Consider the following 15,558-nt stretch of genomic DNA (forward strand, 5'->3'; position numbering starts at 1 on the left):
CCTCGAACTCGGTTCTTATGCTATGAAAATTTTTTCAAAATCAACCAATTCAGTGGCTTCTAATCCATCAAAAAAGGACTGTGTACAAGGCCTGTCAAGAAAGAAACAAGACTTAATGGTGCAAATTTGTGTATTTAGTAAATATGTTCTATGAATGGCAGTTACCTTCAAAATAAGAGCCCTTTGAGTCTACACACATCTGTATTTTATGCTGCAGAAAATACTGCAACCAGCCAAAAGTTTTTTAGAAATGATTTTATTGTACTGTTACTAGTTTTGGGCCTGAGCCCATTGTGAGACAGTAGCATTGACTTCTTGTCAAGTTTTACGTTAGTGTGCTACAATATAAAAAAGTTGTAGTGATTACACACTCTACTAATGGTTTTACATTTGTGTCCTAAAGCATTTTGTAAACTATATAATTACAAAAACTTTGTTATATTTTAGGACAAAAATGTAAAACTTGTCAAGAAATCAATACTAATGGGCCCAATCCTAAAACCAGAAACTTGTGGCTAGTTGGAGTATTTACTACAGTCTAATTTTGCTGCTACAGACCTGCTCTTTGAATTCCATGTTAAGGTGGCTTTTGTTATGATGGTACTGCTCGTCAAATGCTGGTGCCTGTGCTGAGAGATGGCGTTCCAGCTGACACGAAATAATTATCATCTGATTTTTCAAAAACTATTAGCACATCTTACAGTATTTGCTTCAGAGAAAGACAATTTCTTTTCATTATATGCCACAGTTCCTGCCCTGCACTCAAATTAAGTAAAACATTCCACAAAATTTTAAAGATTTTGTACAGATAAAAACGCCTTGCATAACCTTAGTGTATTACTGATTTTAGCTTCCTTACAATGAATGAAATGTAGATAAGATATCTAAATTTCATTTAAAAGTGAGTAAGGAAGATTACCTCATTTCATTATCGAGTTATTGGGTTTTATATCAGAAGAACAGTCGCACACGATGAGCCCATTAACGTCGTCCTTGTGCATAGTGAATCATGTGGTCATGAGCTGTCAAATGATTCAAGATATCGAAATGTTTTTTTTTTTTTTTTTTTTTTTTTTTTTTTTTTTTTTTTTTTTTTTTTTTTTTTTGCAAACAATGGCACATAGTGACGCACATATGTTGTACGATAAGTACTCTAAACTTTTTTATTCACCGTGATACGGAAGTAATTCATCCGCAGTAGTGACAGGTTGGCGGCTCAGGATGCATTCTTATGTCCGCAGCACTGTAGGAAAATCCAAGCAGCGTGTGTACACACGTCTACAACACCTGAGAAACAGCGCAGGGAGACGTGTAATACATGCCCACAACAGTGAAAAGGTTAACCATTATGGATAAAATATCATCTGTATTTCTACCTTCCACAACTGAAAATATTTCTGTCTGTCTTTTTCATAAAACTAAGCAGGAATTCTGCTATTCTGCCTTCTGGTAAAAGTGCAAGAACACATATGCAGCCAACTCATTCTCACGCACTGTTTACAGTCTACCAGTTTTGATGAGACCAGTCTCAGTATAAGGACATAGTTCATGATTGGGAAAAAAGTTACAGTATAACGCCACTTTTACCTTCCCGGAATTAACATTTTCCTGCAATTTACAACATTTTTTATTGGTCCCGTCAAATTTCCTATGCCCACAAAGTTAATCTGTACCCAATTTTGCACCAACATATTTATAATTTTCTTGCAATTTACGTATTACGAAAAAATGCATGTGGAGAAAATATGATGCTGGCATGATGTTGGCCATCCAGTAGTGTTTACAAATATTAAATGGTTAAGTTTCGTGACACCAGGGCACTCAACTCAGTGGATTTGAAGTGGTAAACGAGTAAAAGTTGTAACAATTCATGCCATACCTCCTGCCACTGCCAAGCTCTAATCGCGTGGTGGCTGATGGGAGTAACTAGGTTCGTTCAAATGAAAATATTGTGACCAATCAGAACCATTTCCAAACTGTCTCTACTGTGCAAATGCAGTTTTGTGGTGGTTATCATTGTGACACCTTTGTTGAACCATATTTAGCGCGTTTCGGCGTATGGCCACGTGGAGCACTAGATGACACAGTCACTCACTTTGCATTGCTCAAATGTTTTTAGTGTAAACACAGTGCCGGTTACGTATTGTATTCATGCTGAGCAAAACATGTTTCAAGAATTTATTCTTGTTGTCGAGTTCAGTATTTACGTACGTATTTTTTTTTTTTGTGTGATGTTACACAAACAAAAAATGTGAGTGACAGTTTGCTGTGTGTCTGGCTTTATACATAATTGATGAGGCACAGTACACGATAACTTCAAAAAGATGACTACAGTGTAAGAAACGCAGAACAACACATACTCAAACACCACACAAAGTACATATTTGCACTTGACAATGAGAAAAAATTCTCGAAACGCGTCATGCTAAGCATGAAAAAATACGTAACTAGCGCAGTATTTCGTTATTTAAATGATGAATGACAGCTGCAGGCTTTTAAAAATATCGATTTTAACATGAAATTGTGTCTAACGTTTGTACTTCCCAGACATTTACCTGTTCCAGTTACATCAGCGATTTTTATTAGATAATAAATCTTCACCAGATAGTAAAAATGTCCCTGACAAGTCTTTTGATGCCTGTTATGTACCATGTATCATACATAAAGTGCAAGGGGGTATCCTATACGTAACTTTTACAGCTTAAAATGTTATTTCCCACATTTTACATTTTCCCGCGGTTTACACAATTTTTTTGAAGTCCCTTGAAAAGTGTAAAAGTGGGGTTTCGCTGTATGTAGTACACCACGACAAACAGTTTCTTAGTAATGTGAGCAGTCTCATTCTCTTGTGTCAAGGTAGTATGGTTAACTGATGTTGCTTTATGGAGAATACCTTCAAACGGTTATCATAACTTGTCAAAGGGGTGAGAAATGAAAACTAAAAAGACAATGATAAAAAGTAGTTTTCAATTTAAGAAATTATTTAAGGCAGCTATTTGGAAGCTAATTGCACAATATTTATGAAAACAGCAAAATTTATGCTAAGAGAATATTTGACGCATGAAAATTAAAACTTATTACATGTTTGAACACTGTGTTGTCAGCATCAACCAATGGTAGTCATACCTGGGACTCTCAATGGTAGCATTTGTCTTTTCATTGGAAGCAGCCTTTGCTTCATAACTTAACGTTGTTCTCCGGCCCACAGAACCACCAGGAGTAAGCGCACGATTACCAGACATAGTATTAGATTTTGTGACACTTCGAGGTTTCCCTGGGCTTGCTCCACTTGTTGCACCTAGAACACAAATTCAGGTTGTTACACAAAAGCATATCGTCAACTGTTTACTAATTTCAGAAATAAATAATTTAAATAAAGTATTTGACATGGAGTTGAGACAATTTCCCACTAACTTCATTACTAGTCATCAGAAAATGAGAATCTTTTGACTGTTTAACCATGTTCAGTTGTGATCGTATAGGTGAAAGGTAGTAAGAGACGTTTTATGCGGACAGAAGGAATAAGTATTACCAATGTGTAAGCACTCAGTCAGTAATAGTGGTGCACTAGTATCAATCTGAAAATGTTGATTGTTGAATTAATTTAGTCATTTAAAACTTGTGGTCAAATGCTACGTATAAAATAACTTTAATATTCTCAAGATCATTGTTGGCAATGATGTTGGTCAGTAATCCTTTAATAGTTCGGTGTGGGAATTTGTACCATTCTGAATCACTGTAGATTTTCAGAAACAATAAGGGAAGAAATACAAGGTGTGTTCCCAAAGTGACTAATCTTTTGAAAGAATTCACCAATCACTACAGTCAGCGTCCTGTTTGCCCTGGGAGCTTCTAATGGAATGTTTGACAGGCAGTTACTGTTTACTTCTTTCCAATATAATCATCTGTTGTCAAGCTGTGGCCACTGAAGACAGCACATACACTGTGTTTGTCACTTTAAAGACAAATTGTAGAAAAAAAATCTGGGTGGATATATGTGCTTATGTAAGGCTCCTGCAAACAAGGAAATAAGCATACAATAGTGTTTGGTTAAACAGCTACACAATGAGCACTGCACAAGGTATTTGTTGGGCTTATGTGGGACTGTGAATAATGCAAGTGTTTTAAAGAAACCAGAACTTTGAATCAAGAAGACACACAGTCTGGAAGAAACTGTCTCCGTCAACTAAATGATCACATAGTTGCAGTCTTTCCTCCATCCCACTCTCCTAACTTGGCCCTGGTATACTACTTTTTGTTTCCCAAACCAAGAACTACACTTTTATCAAAGCACATATAAAATATAGAAATTATGAGAGAACTTTGCTCCATCCCAATAGTACCTTATAAAGAGGAGTACAGGTCCAACATATCAGCACAATATGTGGTAGGATAGGGGTGGCAACTTAAAGTGAGAAACAAAGAAACAAGAAGGGAATAATCTTATTTCATGAGGGCTCCATGTAATCAAAGATAAATTTCTCATACAGCAAAAACCTGATACAGTGCAGCATGAAAATCTTACTACAGTCTGCACGTAGCCATGTAGTGTCATGCAAAGCTTCAGTCTGACCAGAACTAGAAATTGCTGGAATAAGTATATTCCAATGATGAAAATGCAACAGATGAAGAATGTAGTGACAAGTTTTGACAGCAGATATGTTCAGTCACAATGTGATGTTCTGTACTGAGCACTTGAACCAAACCTGGTACCTTTACCATTCACAGTAACTGCTTTATCCATTGAGCGATATGCCTTGAAGTTTCAAATCAGTGCACCCTACACTGTAGAGTGAAAATTCACTCTGGCAACAATTCCCTAGGCTGTGACTAGGACATGTCCCCAAAGCAACCTTTCTTCCAGGTGTGCTAGCCTCGTAAGGTATGGTGGAGCACTTTTGTAAAGTTTGGCAGGTAGGAGAAGAGGTACTGGCAGAAGTAGAGTTGTGAGGCATGTTCGTGAGTCGTGTTTGGATGGCTCAGTTGGTAGTGCACTTGCCCATGAAATGGTAAAGGTTCCAGGTTCACAATTTTAATCTGGCTGGAAGTTTCAGCACAGATGACAATGGCATTATGAATGCTGACTGAAAAGAACTGCAGAATGGTCGGAGCTGTATGACAAAGAGGAAGGAGAATAATATGTGGATGGAACAACAAAATGGAACAAACCATATTCAGCTGTCACACCTGATGAATATAAAACGAAGCGCACAAAAGAGAATGTGTGGAATGATCCAACTAAGAATGCTGACAAAAAATGAATCCACAGTAGCTTGCAGCAAATGCTGTAAATAACTGCCTATTTTGTAGGGTGCGTTATACACTTTAGTACAAATGGTGCAAACGGTTCTAAGCACTATGCGACTTAACTTCTGAGGTCATCAGTCGCCTAGAACTTTGAACTAATTAAACCTAACTAACCTAAGGACATCACACACATCCATGCCCGAGGTAGGATTCGAACCTGCGACCGTAGCGGTCACGCGGTTCCAGACTGTAGCGCCTAGAACCACACGGCCACTCCGGCCGGCCACTGTAGTACAGTACAGTGTTTTATATGGAACTACTATTGTGATATTGTTTGGTCACTGTTTGAGTGAAGTTTATTCAAAAGCTGTTTGTGGTACAGTTCACATAGTAGCTGTATTTGGGAAATTTTTTAATACTGGGGACCAAGTCCAAGCACAACTCGTACCAAAACAATGTTTTCAGTGGATGGCGCCCGAGTATATTTCAAGCTGCAATGTTTTACGACTTGCACCTCCTACCATTCGAAAAGTGGACTGGTTTCATATGAGAATGATATATGAATGTCCAGGTATATGTCCCTTGAAAGCGACTGCCCTTAGTTGTTCGATTACAGAATTACTTTGAAGGAACAGCAGCAAACATAAGTGCTGCTGTCATGACTGACTCAGTCTCTGTGGGCTCACATTGAGAGATTCATGTCTATTCTTGTTAGATTTTGCTGTTGATTATAATTCTGCTACAAGTATTTCACCCATTATGAGTGAGCAAGACATTTTGGAAGAACTGATTGATTCTGGATCGGAAGGAGAAATATCAGAGTAGGAACAGTCTGAAGAGGACTCATATTCTGGTGAGCTGCTGTCTGCTATCGTTTTTCATCTATAATGCTGCTGCTTCAGATACTGCTGCTACAATTACAATGTAGTTAAGCTGGACATTTGAGTATATACAGCCAGCTATGTCATAGTTCTCAAAAATCCTGGAGTAGAACAGCAGCTGAGGAAAGATTCACTCTGCTAGACCTTGTTTTCAATTTTCTTTCCCCATTCTACTGTGTAACACATTAAATCAGGAACCAGCAGGTACACAAAGACAGTTTATGACAAACTGAAGACAGGATCCAAATTAAAGGACACAGTGTTAGGCATTCATCATTAGGTGTGAAGCTTCATTATTATTATTATTATTATTATTATTATTATTATTTTTGCCGGAATTCTTCATTTGTAGGGACCTGAAAAATTTGCATTTTGCAGTAAATGTGAATACAGACGCCAAATCTGTGTCAAAATGCGAAAACATGAAGTTACCTAATTGATGTTATTTCATAGTAAATTGCACCCAGATGAACTATTTTATCAGATAGTTTGGGACAGCTTTACTTTCTGCATATAAATATCGAAAATTTAACCAATTTTCTTTACTGGTATTGCACATCAGCTGGTGAAGTCTAGTTTGGGAAGATAATGTGTGTAACAAAGCTGGTGTAAAAAAGTGCACACACACAATGTCCTATCAATACACCCAGTTCTCTGGTGCCACACAAACTGTGCGTGTCAGAATGGTCTGTATTAGATACACTCTGCATAACGCGTCATATGGGGGCCATCCAGAAAATAAAATTGTTTGCACATTCAGTCCATGCACCTCTCTTGTTGCAACCACTTATCAGTTTCTGGTGTCCAGTGTGATGTGTGACAGTTGGTGTATGTGACTGAAGTCAGACCTGATACGTCCAGAGAAAGCTGTGACTATGGCCGTGCTGATTGTGAATCCCACCGACTGTGAGGTGTTATTTGATTTCTGCACGCAGAAAATGTCTGACCCTATGACATTCACAGCGATCATGTTACCATTTATGGTGAAGGTGTAATGAATGTAGCCGGTGTCTGAAAGTGGCGCATAATTTATAAGAATGAGAGGAAAGATGTTCGTGATGAAAAGAGATCAGTGGGATCCTCCATCATCACAGATATGCTGAAACAAAAGGCGGATCGCATCTTTCGAGAGAACAGACGATTCATGATTACAGATATGCATAAACAATGTCAGGAACTGCCTCATTCAATTGTGCATGAAATTGTCACTCAGCACTTCAGGGTACATTCTTGGAGTGTTACAAAAGGGATGGCAACACATTCATTGATCAGATAGTTACACGAGATGAAAGGTGGGTTTATTGAAAGGTGGGTTTTTCATAAACACCCACATGAAGAAACAGTCCCTGGAGTGGTATCATTCTCAGCAGCTACATAAGTTCAAACAAACTGCATCAACCAAAAAACTGATGGCTTCTGCCTTCTGGGACAATGATTTCATGCCCCACAACACACTAATGTATAGTGACACATTCTGCGTTACACTTTGATGTCTTCGTCAGGCTATCCACAACCACTGAAGAAGCGAGTTCTCGCATGGAAGTGTCGTGTCACATGGAAATGCACATTCACATACTGCCTGGCAGAGACAGGCCTTGTTGTGCAGGAAATTCTGGTGGGACACCTTCGAGCATCCTCCCTGTAGTCCAGACACGGCATCGTCAGATCATTTTCCTGCTTCCACAACTGGAAGAGCATCTTGCTGGTAAATGTTTTGCAAATGAAGACTTAAAGGATACTGTTGTGACTTGATTGAATGACCATGAAGCCACAAGTAATGATGACAGTATACAAAAACTGGTGCCAATGTAGGACCACAATTTCTGAATGCTAGTTTAAGTTCAATAGTTGATTTAATGCAGAAACCTTTAACATGGTTGTTTTACGTGGTTGGAGTTTTGGAGTTTTGAACTGTGGATGCATCTAATACTGCTACAGATCAAGCCTAAACTACCTTGTTTACAACACACTACCAATCGCAGCAAGATATTGCACAGGAGCTATTTCCCTACTTTTTTATTCATTTATTTATTTATTTTGAAATGAGCAGGAAGACTAATCATGGTCCATCACAAATTGTGATTATGACCCTCACAACACAACAAGGCATCTGTGAATCCTATGACCATGTGTCAGTTCTGTTTTCGCAGAAACACAGAACACGGGTGCAGGCTGCTGCTCTGCCATAGGGAGGCAGGGCTTGTTCCCTTGCAGCACTCCTCACCTCTCTGGCAGTCAAAATTCTAGTTCATTTATGTTTGCAGACATCTGCCAATGTATAGTATCTGCACTCTTCACTATAGTGACTGGAAAACAAAAACTATCGCCATATTTTGACCACACCAGAATTCTTCCCCTAACATGCAAATCGAGTGGGGTTCTACTTCTATATCAAGTGCCTTACTGGTTCTATACCTAGTTTTGTCCAGTATTGGTAGCACAGCCACAAATGCTCATGAAAGGTCGAAACTAATATTCCGTAGATTCTGTAATTATCAAATTGGATGGGAAAATAAAAAAAATGTTGAGAAACACTTTAAATCGGATATGTATTCAGTTCACTGGCGGGAAAAATAATGATGCTGCTTCTCAACAGAACAATCATATGTTGAAAACTTACATACAGTTAAAAGAAGGAAACAAAGGCTACTAAAAAAAAAAAAAAAAAAAAAAAAAAAAAAAAAAAAAAAAAAAAAAAAAAAAAAAAAAACACTGCCTAAGGTTTTTGCAAAGGGAAATGTCTCAGTTAAAAAGTTCCCCAATCACCACTTCTTTAAGGGTCAATTCTGAAACATTGAGGCTCTGTCCTCACGCAAATACTGTGACAGTCTTTTAAATTTGTGAGTCTCACGATTTACAAATGAACAAAAAAATCAGATGGGAATTTTGCCAAAATTAGATGCAGGTTTTTTGGGTCCCTAATCATGTATGGCTCATTACGAAATCGAAATTGACAGATTACTGGTATGTCAATAGGTTTTATTCCAATTGCTTTCCCACGGACTATAATGATCAGAAATAGATCCAAGGCCACACTTTCAAATTTACACTTGAACTGCAATTCTGCCTACATTCCCACAAATCATCCTCAGCATGATGCCATGTCAAAAATCAGACATTTTTTGATCAATTATTAGAAGAATTTAAAAAGTAATTTTACCCACGTGAAACATCCTAAGGCATAAGTCTGTGTCAATGAGGAAAAATCACACCCATTCACAAAATGACAGCCTCAGACATTTCTATTCGTACAAAGGATGGTCCCAAGACAAAGTCAAAGCCAGATTCTAGTCTCTATTGTAGTAACTAAAAACAGGGATTGATAGACGTGATAAGATGATTTTTATCATCCTTTCAAGAAGTAGTAAATGAAGTGATGGAAAAAAACTGTTTTGTCACAAGTTCATAGAGGCTGCAACAAATGCTTTTGTTCTGTATCTGAGATTAGAAATCCTAATGAGAAGTCATCATCTTTGCATACCCCAGAATGCTTCAACATTATGATACAAAATCTAATTATGCGTGGAAGTGCTTAAAAAAAAAAAAAAAAAATCACGTCGCACATTTTTTTAAGAAAATTATGTTTTCTGTAATCTTTATTATAAAATTCATAATGAATCAGAGAACTAAAATAAAGATTGAAAACAGAGCTTGAAGATTGGTCTTTTTTAATATTTCTTGCCAAAGATATGTCAAATGCAGATGAGCCAGCAACATTTTTAATAATGGCATAAATGGCCGTTTACTGGTCTCAACGTGTTAAATTCTTTATTCCTTGCCTTATTTAAATTTAAATAATGTACAATATTATCATTTCATACTTGTATTCAAGTTTTTATTTTTCTTCTGTAGGTGCAGAGATGCTCAGCAGACTAATCCTGGCATGAAACAGGTGGCCACAAAGACTACACATAACACAGGGTGGAGGACATGGCTGGTCCTGGCAATGTTTTGATCTCCGATGTTTATTTTCCGGTTTTCGATGCTCCTTGTCAAAATGTACAACAGAAGATTACATAGTGTCAGTATAGCATAACATTGCTTCAGGGTGCTTTGCCAGACTTTCCATTCTTAGTCTCACAAACACGCAAGTACAGCTTCCTAAGTAACAATGGATGAATGGAGAAGGAATGAGGTTATAGGTAGATAGAATTTGGTCTAGGTGACCTGGAGACTGACTGAAGAAGCCTGCCCTGTTAGTATGCGATCAGTTTCATTCTCACAGAGCAGAAGACATTAAAAATAGACTGAATGAACTGAAGTCTCAAGCTAGCTTTAATGCTGGGAGGGGTAACTACTTCACTTCAATCATTAGATGAATGTATCAACAGACCCTTTAAGGGACTTACAGAGGAGGAGTGGGACTGATGAACGCAATCTACAGACTTTGAAACTACATCAGGAAGGAGGGAGGGAGGAAGCGACCTAGCACATTTCTCAAGATTGTGAGTGGGTCAAAGCTCCACGGGACTCTACAAAAATGATTCAATTGTTTGAGAAGTGTATGATCAGTAAGGCAGTAGATGGCACAGATGGTAATTTACTGTATGAAGATTCCGGTTCTGACATGACAGCTTCACGTATTTCTTCTTTCAGCTCTGATGACCAATTTTGTATATTGTGAGCACTTTTTCCTATTTACATTGCCTAGAAATGTGATGTAAGTGCACATGTGTGTTATACAGCAAAGTCCCGCTAATCCGAACCCCGGTAATCCGAACGTTCGCTTAATCCAAACATGAAAAATGTTAGTCTATGTGTGTACGTACAGCAGTTTACCGCACATTTTTCCATACTATTTTAATTTACACAGTACAGTAAACATGTATTACAAAAATTGGCAAGAAAACATTAGGTTTAAACAATGCATAACAATGAAAGAAAAGCTGTCAAACTTACTAAAATACAGCAGACATTTAGATGACGGAAACTCAGTCATTGTTTTATGGCATAATGAAGACAGTCTTTTATATGACTCATAGTTGCGCCATCGTCTTATAAACATTACATCAGCAGGTGTAGCAGTGGGCTGTTGCTCCAAATAACATAGTGTGAGGTCAAGGGCTTCTGCTGCATCACACTGTGGCACCAGCTCTCCTGTGTCATTCTCAGGCTCATTGACACTTCTGTCACAACAGTCCCCTTCTTCCTGGTCTCGAGTCACAGCAGTTTCAGTAAGGTTCTCCACACAAGCCCCATCCAATCATCTACGTCTTCTTCACTAGCTTCTTCACATCCAGGGATTGTCTGTATCATTTGTAGTAGCTTCACTGGGTTCTTCTTCCAATTACCAATGGTTGCTTTACCAACACCCAGTTCCATTGCCAGTTTAGATACATTCCCACCATTGTCTATCCACTTCAAAACGTTTAGTTTTTCTTTGAGAGTTAACATCGTACGTTTCTGTTTACTCATGACAAAAATACATGCACCACTACACCTGAATGAATACAATACAACTGTTATGCATGCCAGCGATCGATAACTAGTGCCAGCGATCGATAACTAACATAACTAAGCACTTCACGAGTCAACTGGCAGTGCACTGACCTCAGACACTACAAAGGTCTCAATACCGCACAACAACAAGGGCAGGGAGTGAGAGTGAGCCATCGTTTCCAAACTTGTTCCCATTTGTTACCATGGTGTAGCTACTTATCTGGTTGGTATACTTCATTCAAGAAACTAGTCACCATAATTCTGCCTAGCCCGAACAAATCGGTAATCCAAACAAGGTCCGGTCGCAATTAGTTCTGATTAATGAGACTCTACTGTAATTGTTTTGTAGTAGATGTATTAAACAAGCAATTCCCCCTCCATAAAAAAAATAAAGTTTTACAGAAGATGGTGTGTCTTATACACCAGCAAACATGGCACATGGCAGCATGTTGGCCATTTACAGACTTCTTTTTTTTTTATGTATGACTGTATCTCTACTCAAAAATTCCTTTATGGTATAGAAAGTGTTAAGAAGAAATCTCTAATCTATATTTGAAAACATTTCTGATATCTTTCAAACACACTACTTCCATGGAAGATTGACAAAGAGTTTTATAGCTATTTCACCACTTTCTGTGTCAAAGTTAGATTCATTAAAAGGTAATGCAGATCATTTTTCCTTCTAGTGTAGAACTTGTGAATATCTGTTACTGTCAAACTTAGATGCCTTGCTGACAATAAATTTAATACCTGAATAAATTTACTGCAAGAATGAGGTTAACATTCTCAACCGCTTAAAGAGATAATTGTAAGACATATGTGTGTGAGCAATTATTTTCTTTTGAGGAATGAATGCTTTTTGCCCAAGTGAAGAGTTAAGCCAGAGTATTATGCCAATCATCAATGAATGAATATATATGTTAACTCACTGCCTTCTATATCCCCAATGTTCACACTTTTTCTTATAGCAAAAGTAGCCGAACCCAGATACTTCAGTTTAAGTTGTCATCAATAACCACTCCCAAGAGCTTAAGACTTTTACCCTTTTTATCATTTCTTGTAAGTGTACTAGGTTAATTGGAGAACTGGGCGAACTCGTTCCCTAAGTTTAAAGCTAGGACATATCTGTTAACCCATTTAGTCACTATCATTTATGATTTCTAAACAGATGCTTCTTTGCTCAGCTTCGCAAGACTGCTTGTATCATCTGCCTCCTGATTCATATAAAATGGCAGGTCATTAAAATAAAGCAAGAATAAACTCCCACTGTAATTTCTGCCCACACAGCTTTGTAGTTGTCTTTCTTTGTATGACTTTAACAGTCTAATGGAACATCCTGCATTGTTTTTGTTAAATAAGAACTAACCCAGAAATTTGCTGAACCACATATCCCATAAAAACTTAACTACCCTAATATAATATTATAACTGACACAACAGAGTGTCTTTGATAGTCACTAAGATTTTTATTATGTAATCAGAAAATATACGAAGTGTTCATTTTAACTGAAGATATTGAAATATCTTGAAAACTATACATTGGACCAAAAAAAGTTATAATTCCAATTTGTTCGTCTCAGGGGGGAGGGGGGGGGGGGGGGATCCAACAGTAGCATACTTGACCCACCACAAAACCCTTTGAGTGTGCCACTTTGATATCTTCAATGAGGACTCCTGGTTTTTCTATCAATTATAATTCTATGGCAAAATTTACGTGTGTTTTGTCTGAAGCATTTTCTTCATTTTGCCATAGCTGGCGCTGTAATTGGAGGAACAGAAATGGGTACACAATCATGACTCAATGATCCTTGAATATCCAGTGGGACCACGCCTCCATGCTGCAAGGGCAGGCCAGGCCAATATTTGATAACTTTTAATTGGAAACTCCATTCATAACACTGTACTCCTCTGACATATCAAGCAAGGGACCACTCGACACGCCACTGTGACCATGGCATGAGATGAACATTATTTTACTTTTCCAATTAGAATCAGTGTTCAAGGACTATATCGCAAACTTCAATACGCTTAGTTATCTGACTTTCAAATGACTGTACAAGTGACAGAAGCTGATGCAGGTCACCATGTGTTCACAGCATATTGGCACTTGCTGGGACACCTTATCTTTTAAGTATCCCCACAGGAAGAAATCTGGCAATGTAGTGGACCAATTAATAGGCACCTTTGCTGATCGCTACTGTAAACACGGTCTAACACCTCCTGTATTTCAGTTGTGTAATGCGATGGGCAACCATAATGCTGAAATCACATAAGCTGTCAAATGTCCAGAGCAACATCCTTCAGTAGTACTGGTAGTTCCTGTTCCAGAAAAATTCAATATCTGTGTCCACTCAATGTGCCGTTGATAAATTATGGGCCAATGAGTTTGTTCCCCAAGATGCTACACCATACATTACCTAACCAAGGATGTTGTTGGTCAACATGCCGTAACCAATGGGGATTGTCTACACTATAGTGAAGTATGTTATGCCAGCTAATGCTACCATTATTTATGAATGTGGACTCATTGGAATATAGTACCTCGGTGAACAGTGTGGGGATCGTTTGCATTTGTTGATGTGCCCATTCACGAAAAAGTGTCATGTTATGAAAATCGTCACCAGGAAGTTCTTGATGCAGTGACATGTGATATGGATAATATTTGTGACAATGCAGTATTGTGATAATACTACTTACAGACATATTGGAATCGCAGTCTACCTGCCAGATCCTTATCGGTGGATTGTTGTGCACTGCCACTAGTACAGCTATTTCATTAGCTTCTCCTTTAACACGTTTGCTTCGTTTCCTTTTGCCGGTCTGTACACTGCCATCAGACATAAAATACGTTCATAACTGCGTAAAAGAATGAACGAAGGTTAGTTTTTTCTGAAAGATGCCCAGTATACAAGGCAACATCAGCCTGAACATTTCTCTTACGTTCACCATAAATCAAGACATTTCAATTTTTTCTTCTGTGGTTGCAACATTCATAGTCCACTTGCATGTCTGTACTCCAAATGATAGGCTGACGTGCAGGCAGTAAACACTGTGCAAAATTGCAATGTTTAGAGCTGCTTACTGTTCTGTGTGCACACGATACGTGAAATCTGGCTGCGGGGTGCTGCCTGTTATGATAATGTTATAGTTTGCTAAGTGGCCACAGTGGCGCATCGAGTAGTCCCCTGTTCAATACTTCGGAGAAATACAACATTCCGAATGAGGTTTGCAGTTAGAAGTTATACAATACTGGCCTGTCCTGCCCTCCCAGCTTGGGAGTGGGGTCCCATGTGCCATTGGACATTCAAGGGCCACTGAGTAGCACATCATTAATTACAATTGTGTACCCATTTCTATTCTTCCAATTACAGTGCCATCTGTGGCAAAATGAAGAAAATGCTTCTGACAAAACGTATTCGCTCAATGGCATATATCAACCTTTCTGGGAAATCTGAGTCAATGAAGAATTACATATTATAGAGCCACAGCTTTTTAGTGTCTAGAGGAGATATTATCAACCTCATACAAACTTTTTAGAGTCTTCCTTCAGATGGGGATGAGAGAGAAAATTTTAATTCATTAAATGTCCTCAGCATTGCTTCTTCAGCATACCATTTTGTTTTCTCCTCTGAACTGTTTGCACCAATTCACTTACCTATTTTTAAAAAGAAGGAATTAAAAATATCTTCCTTTACACTGCTCCTATTCTCTTTAACACTTTGGGCCCCGAGCCATAGCGCACAATGCTCTACCACAAGACCTAGCTGTTTTTAGCGTATTTTAATTTACTACAACTCTTAAATGGTTTTTGTTATAGTAATGACATTACCCTTCTTGAAAAGCCGGAACTTTCTAGTTTGAAAGTATGTATAATACTTTGTTCTTTTAATTAATATTTGCTTTCATTAAAGTTTCAATTATAGCATTGTTTTTGAAAAGAGGAAAAATTGGTCAAGGATACATGCACTTAATGCTCAGAAAGAAAACTACAT

The 15,558-nt window shown here is 38.0% G+C and overlaps 1 protein-coding gene across 9 annotated transcripts in view; it reads right to left on the reverse strand.

Annotated features, from left to right (window-relative positions):
• LOC124709828 (serine/threonine-protein kinase MARK2-like) overlaps nucleotides 1–15,558 on the reverse strand; it is a 286,137-nt gene that overhangs the window by 64,496 nt on the left and 206,083 nt on the right. For all 9 annotated transcript variants that reach the window (XM_047240879.1, XM_047240876.1, XM_047240875.1 and 6 more), the window contains one exon: nucleotides 3,127–3,298. In XM_047240879.1, the coding sequence (XP_047096835.1) occupies nucleotides 3,127–3,298 (172 nt within the window). The remainder of the gene's footprint in view (nucleotides 1–3,126; nucleotides 3,299–15,558) is intronic.

The sequence above is a fragment of the Schistocerca piceifrons genome, chromosome 1 (genome assembly GCF_021461385.2).
Source record: "Schistocerca piceifrons isolate TAMUIC-IGC-003096 chromosome 1, iqSchPice1.1, whole genome shotgun sequence".
NCBI classification, from domain to species: Eukaryota; Metazoa; Arthropoda; class Insecta; order Orthoptera; family Acrididae; genus Schistocerca; species Schistocerca piceifrons.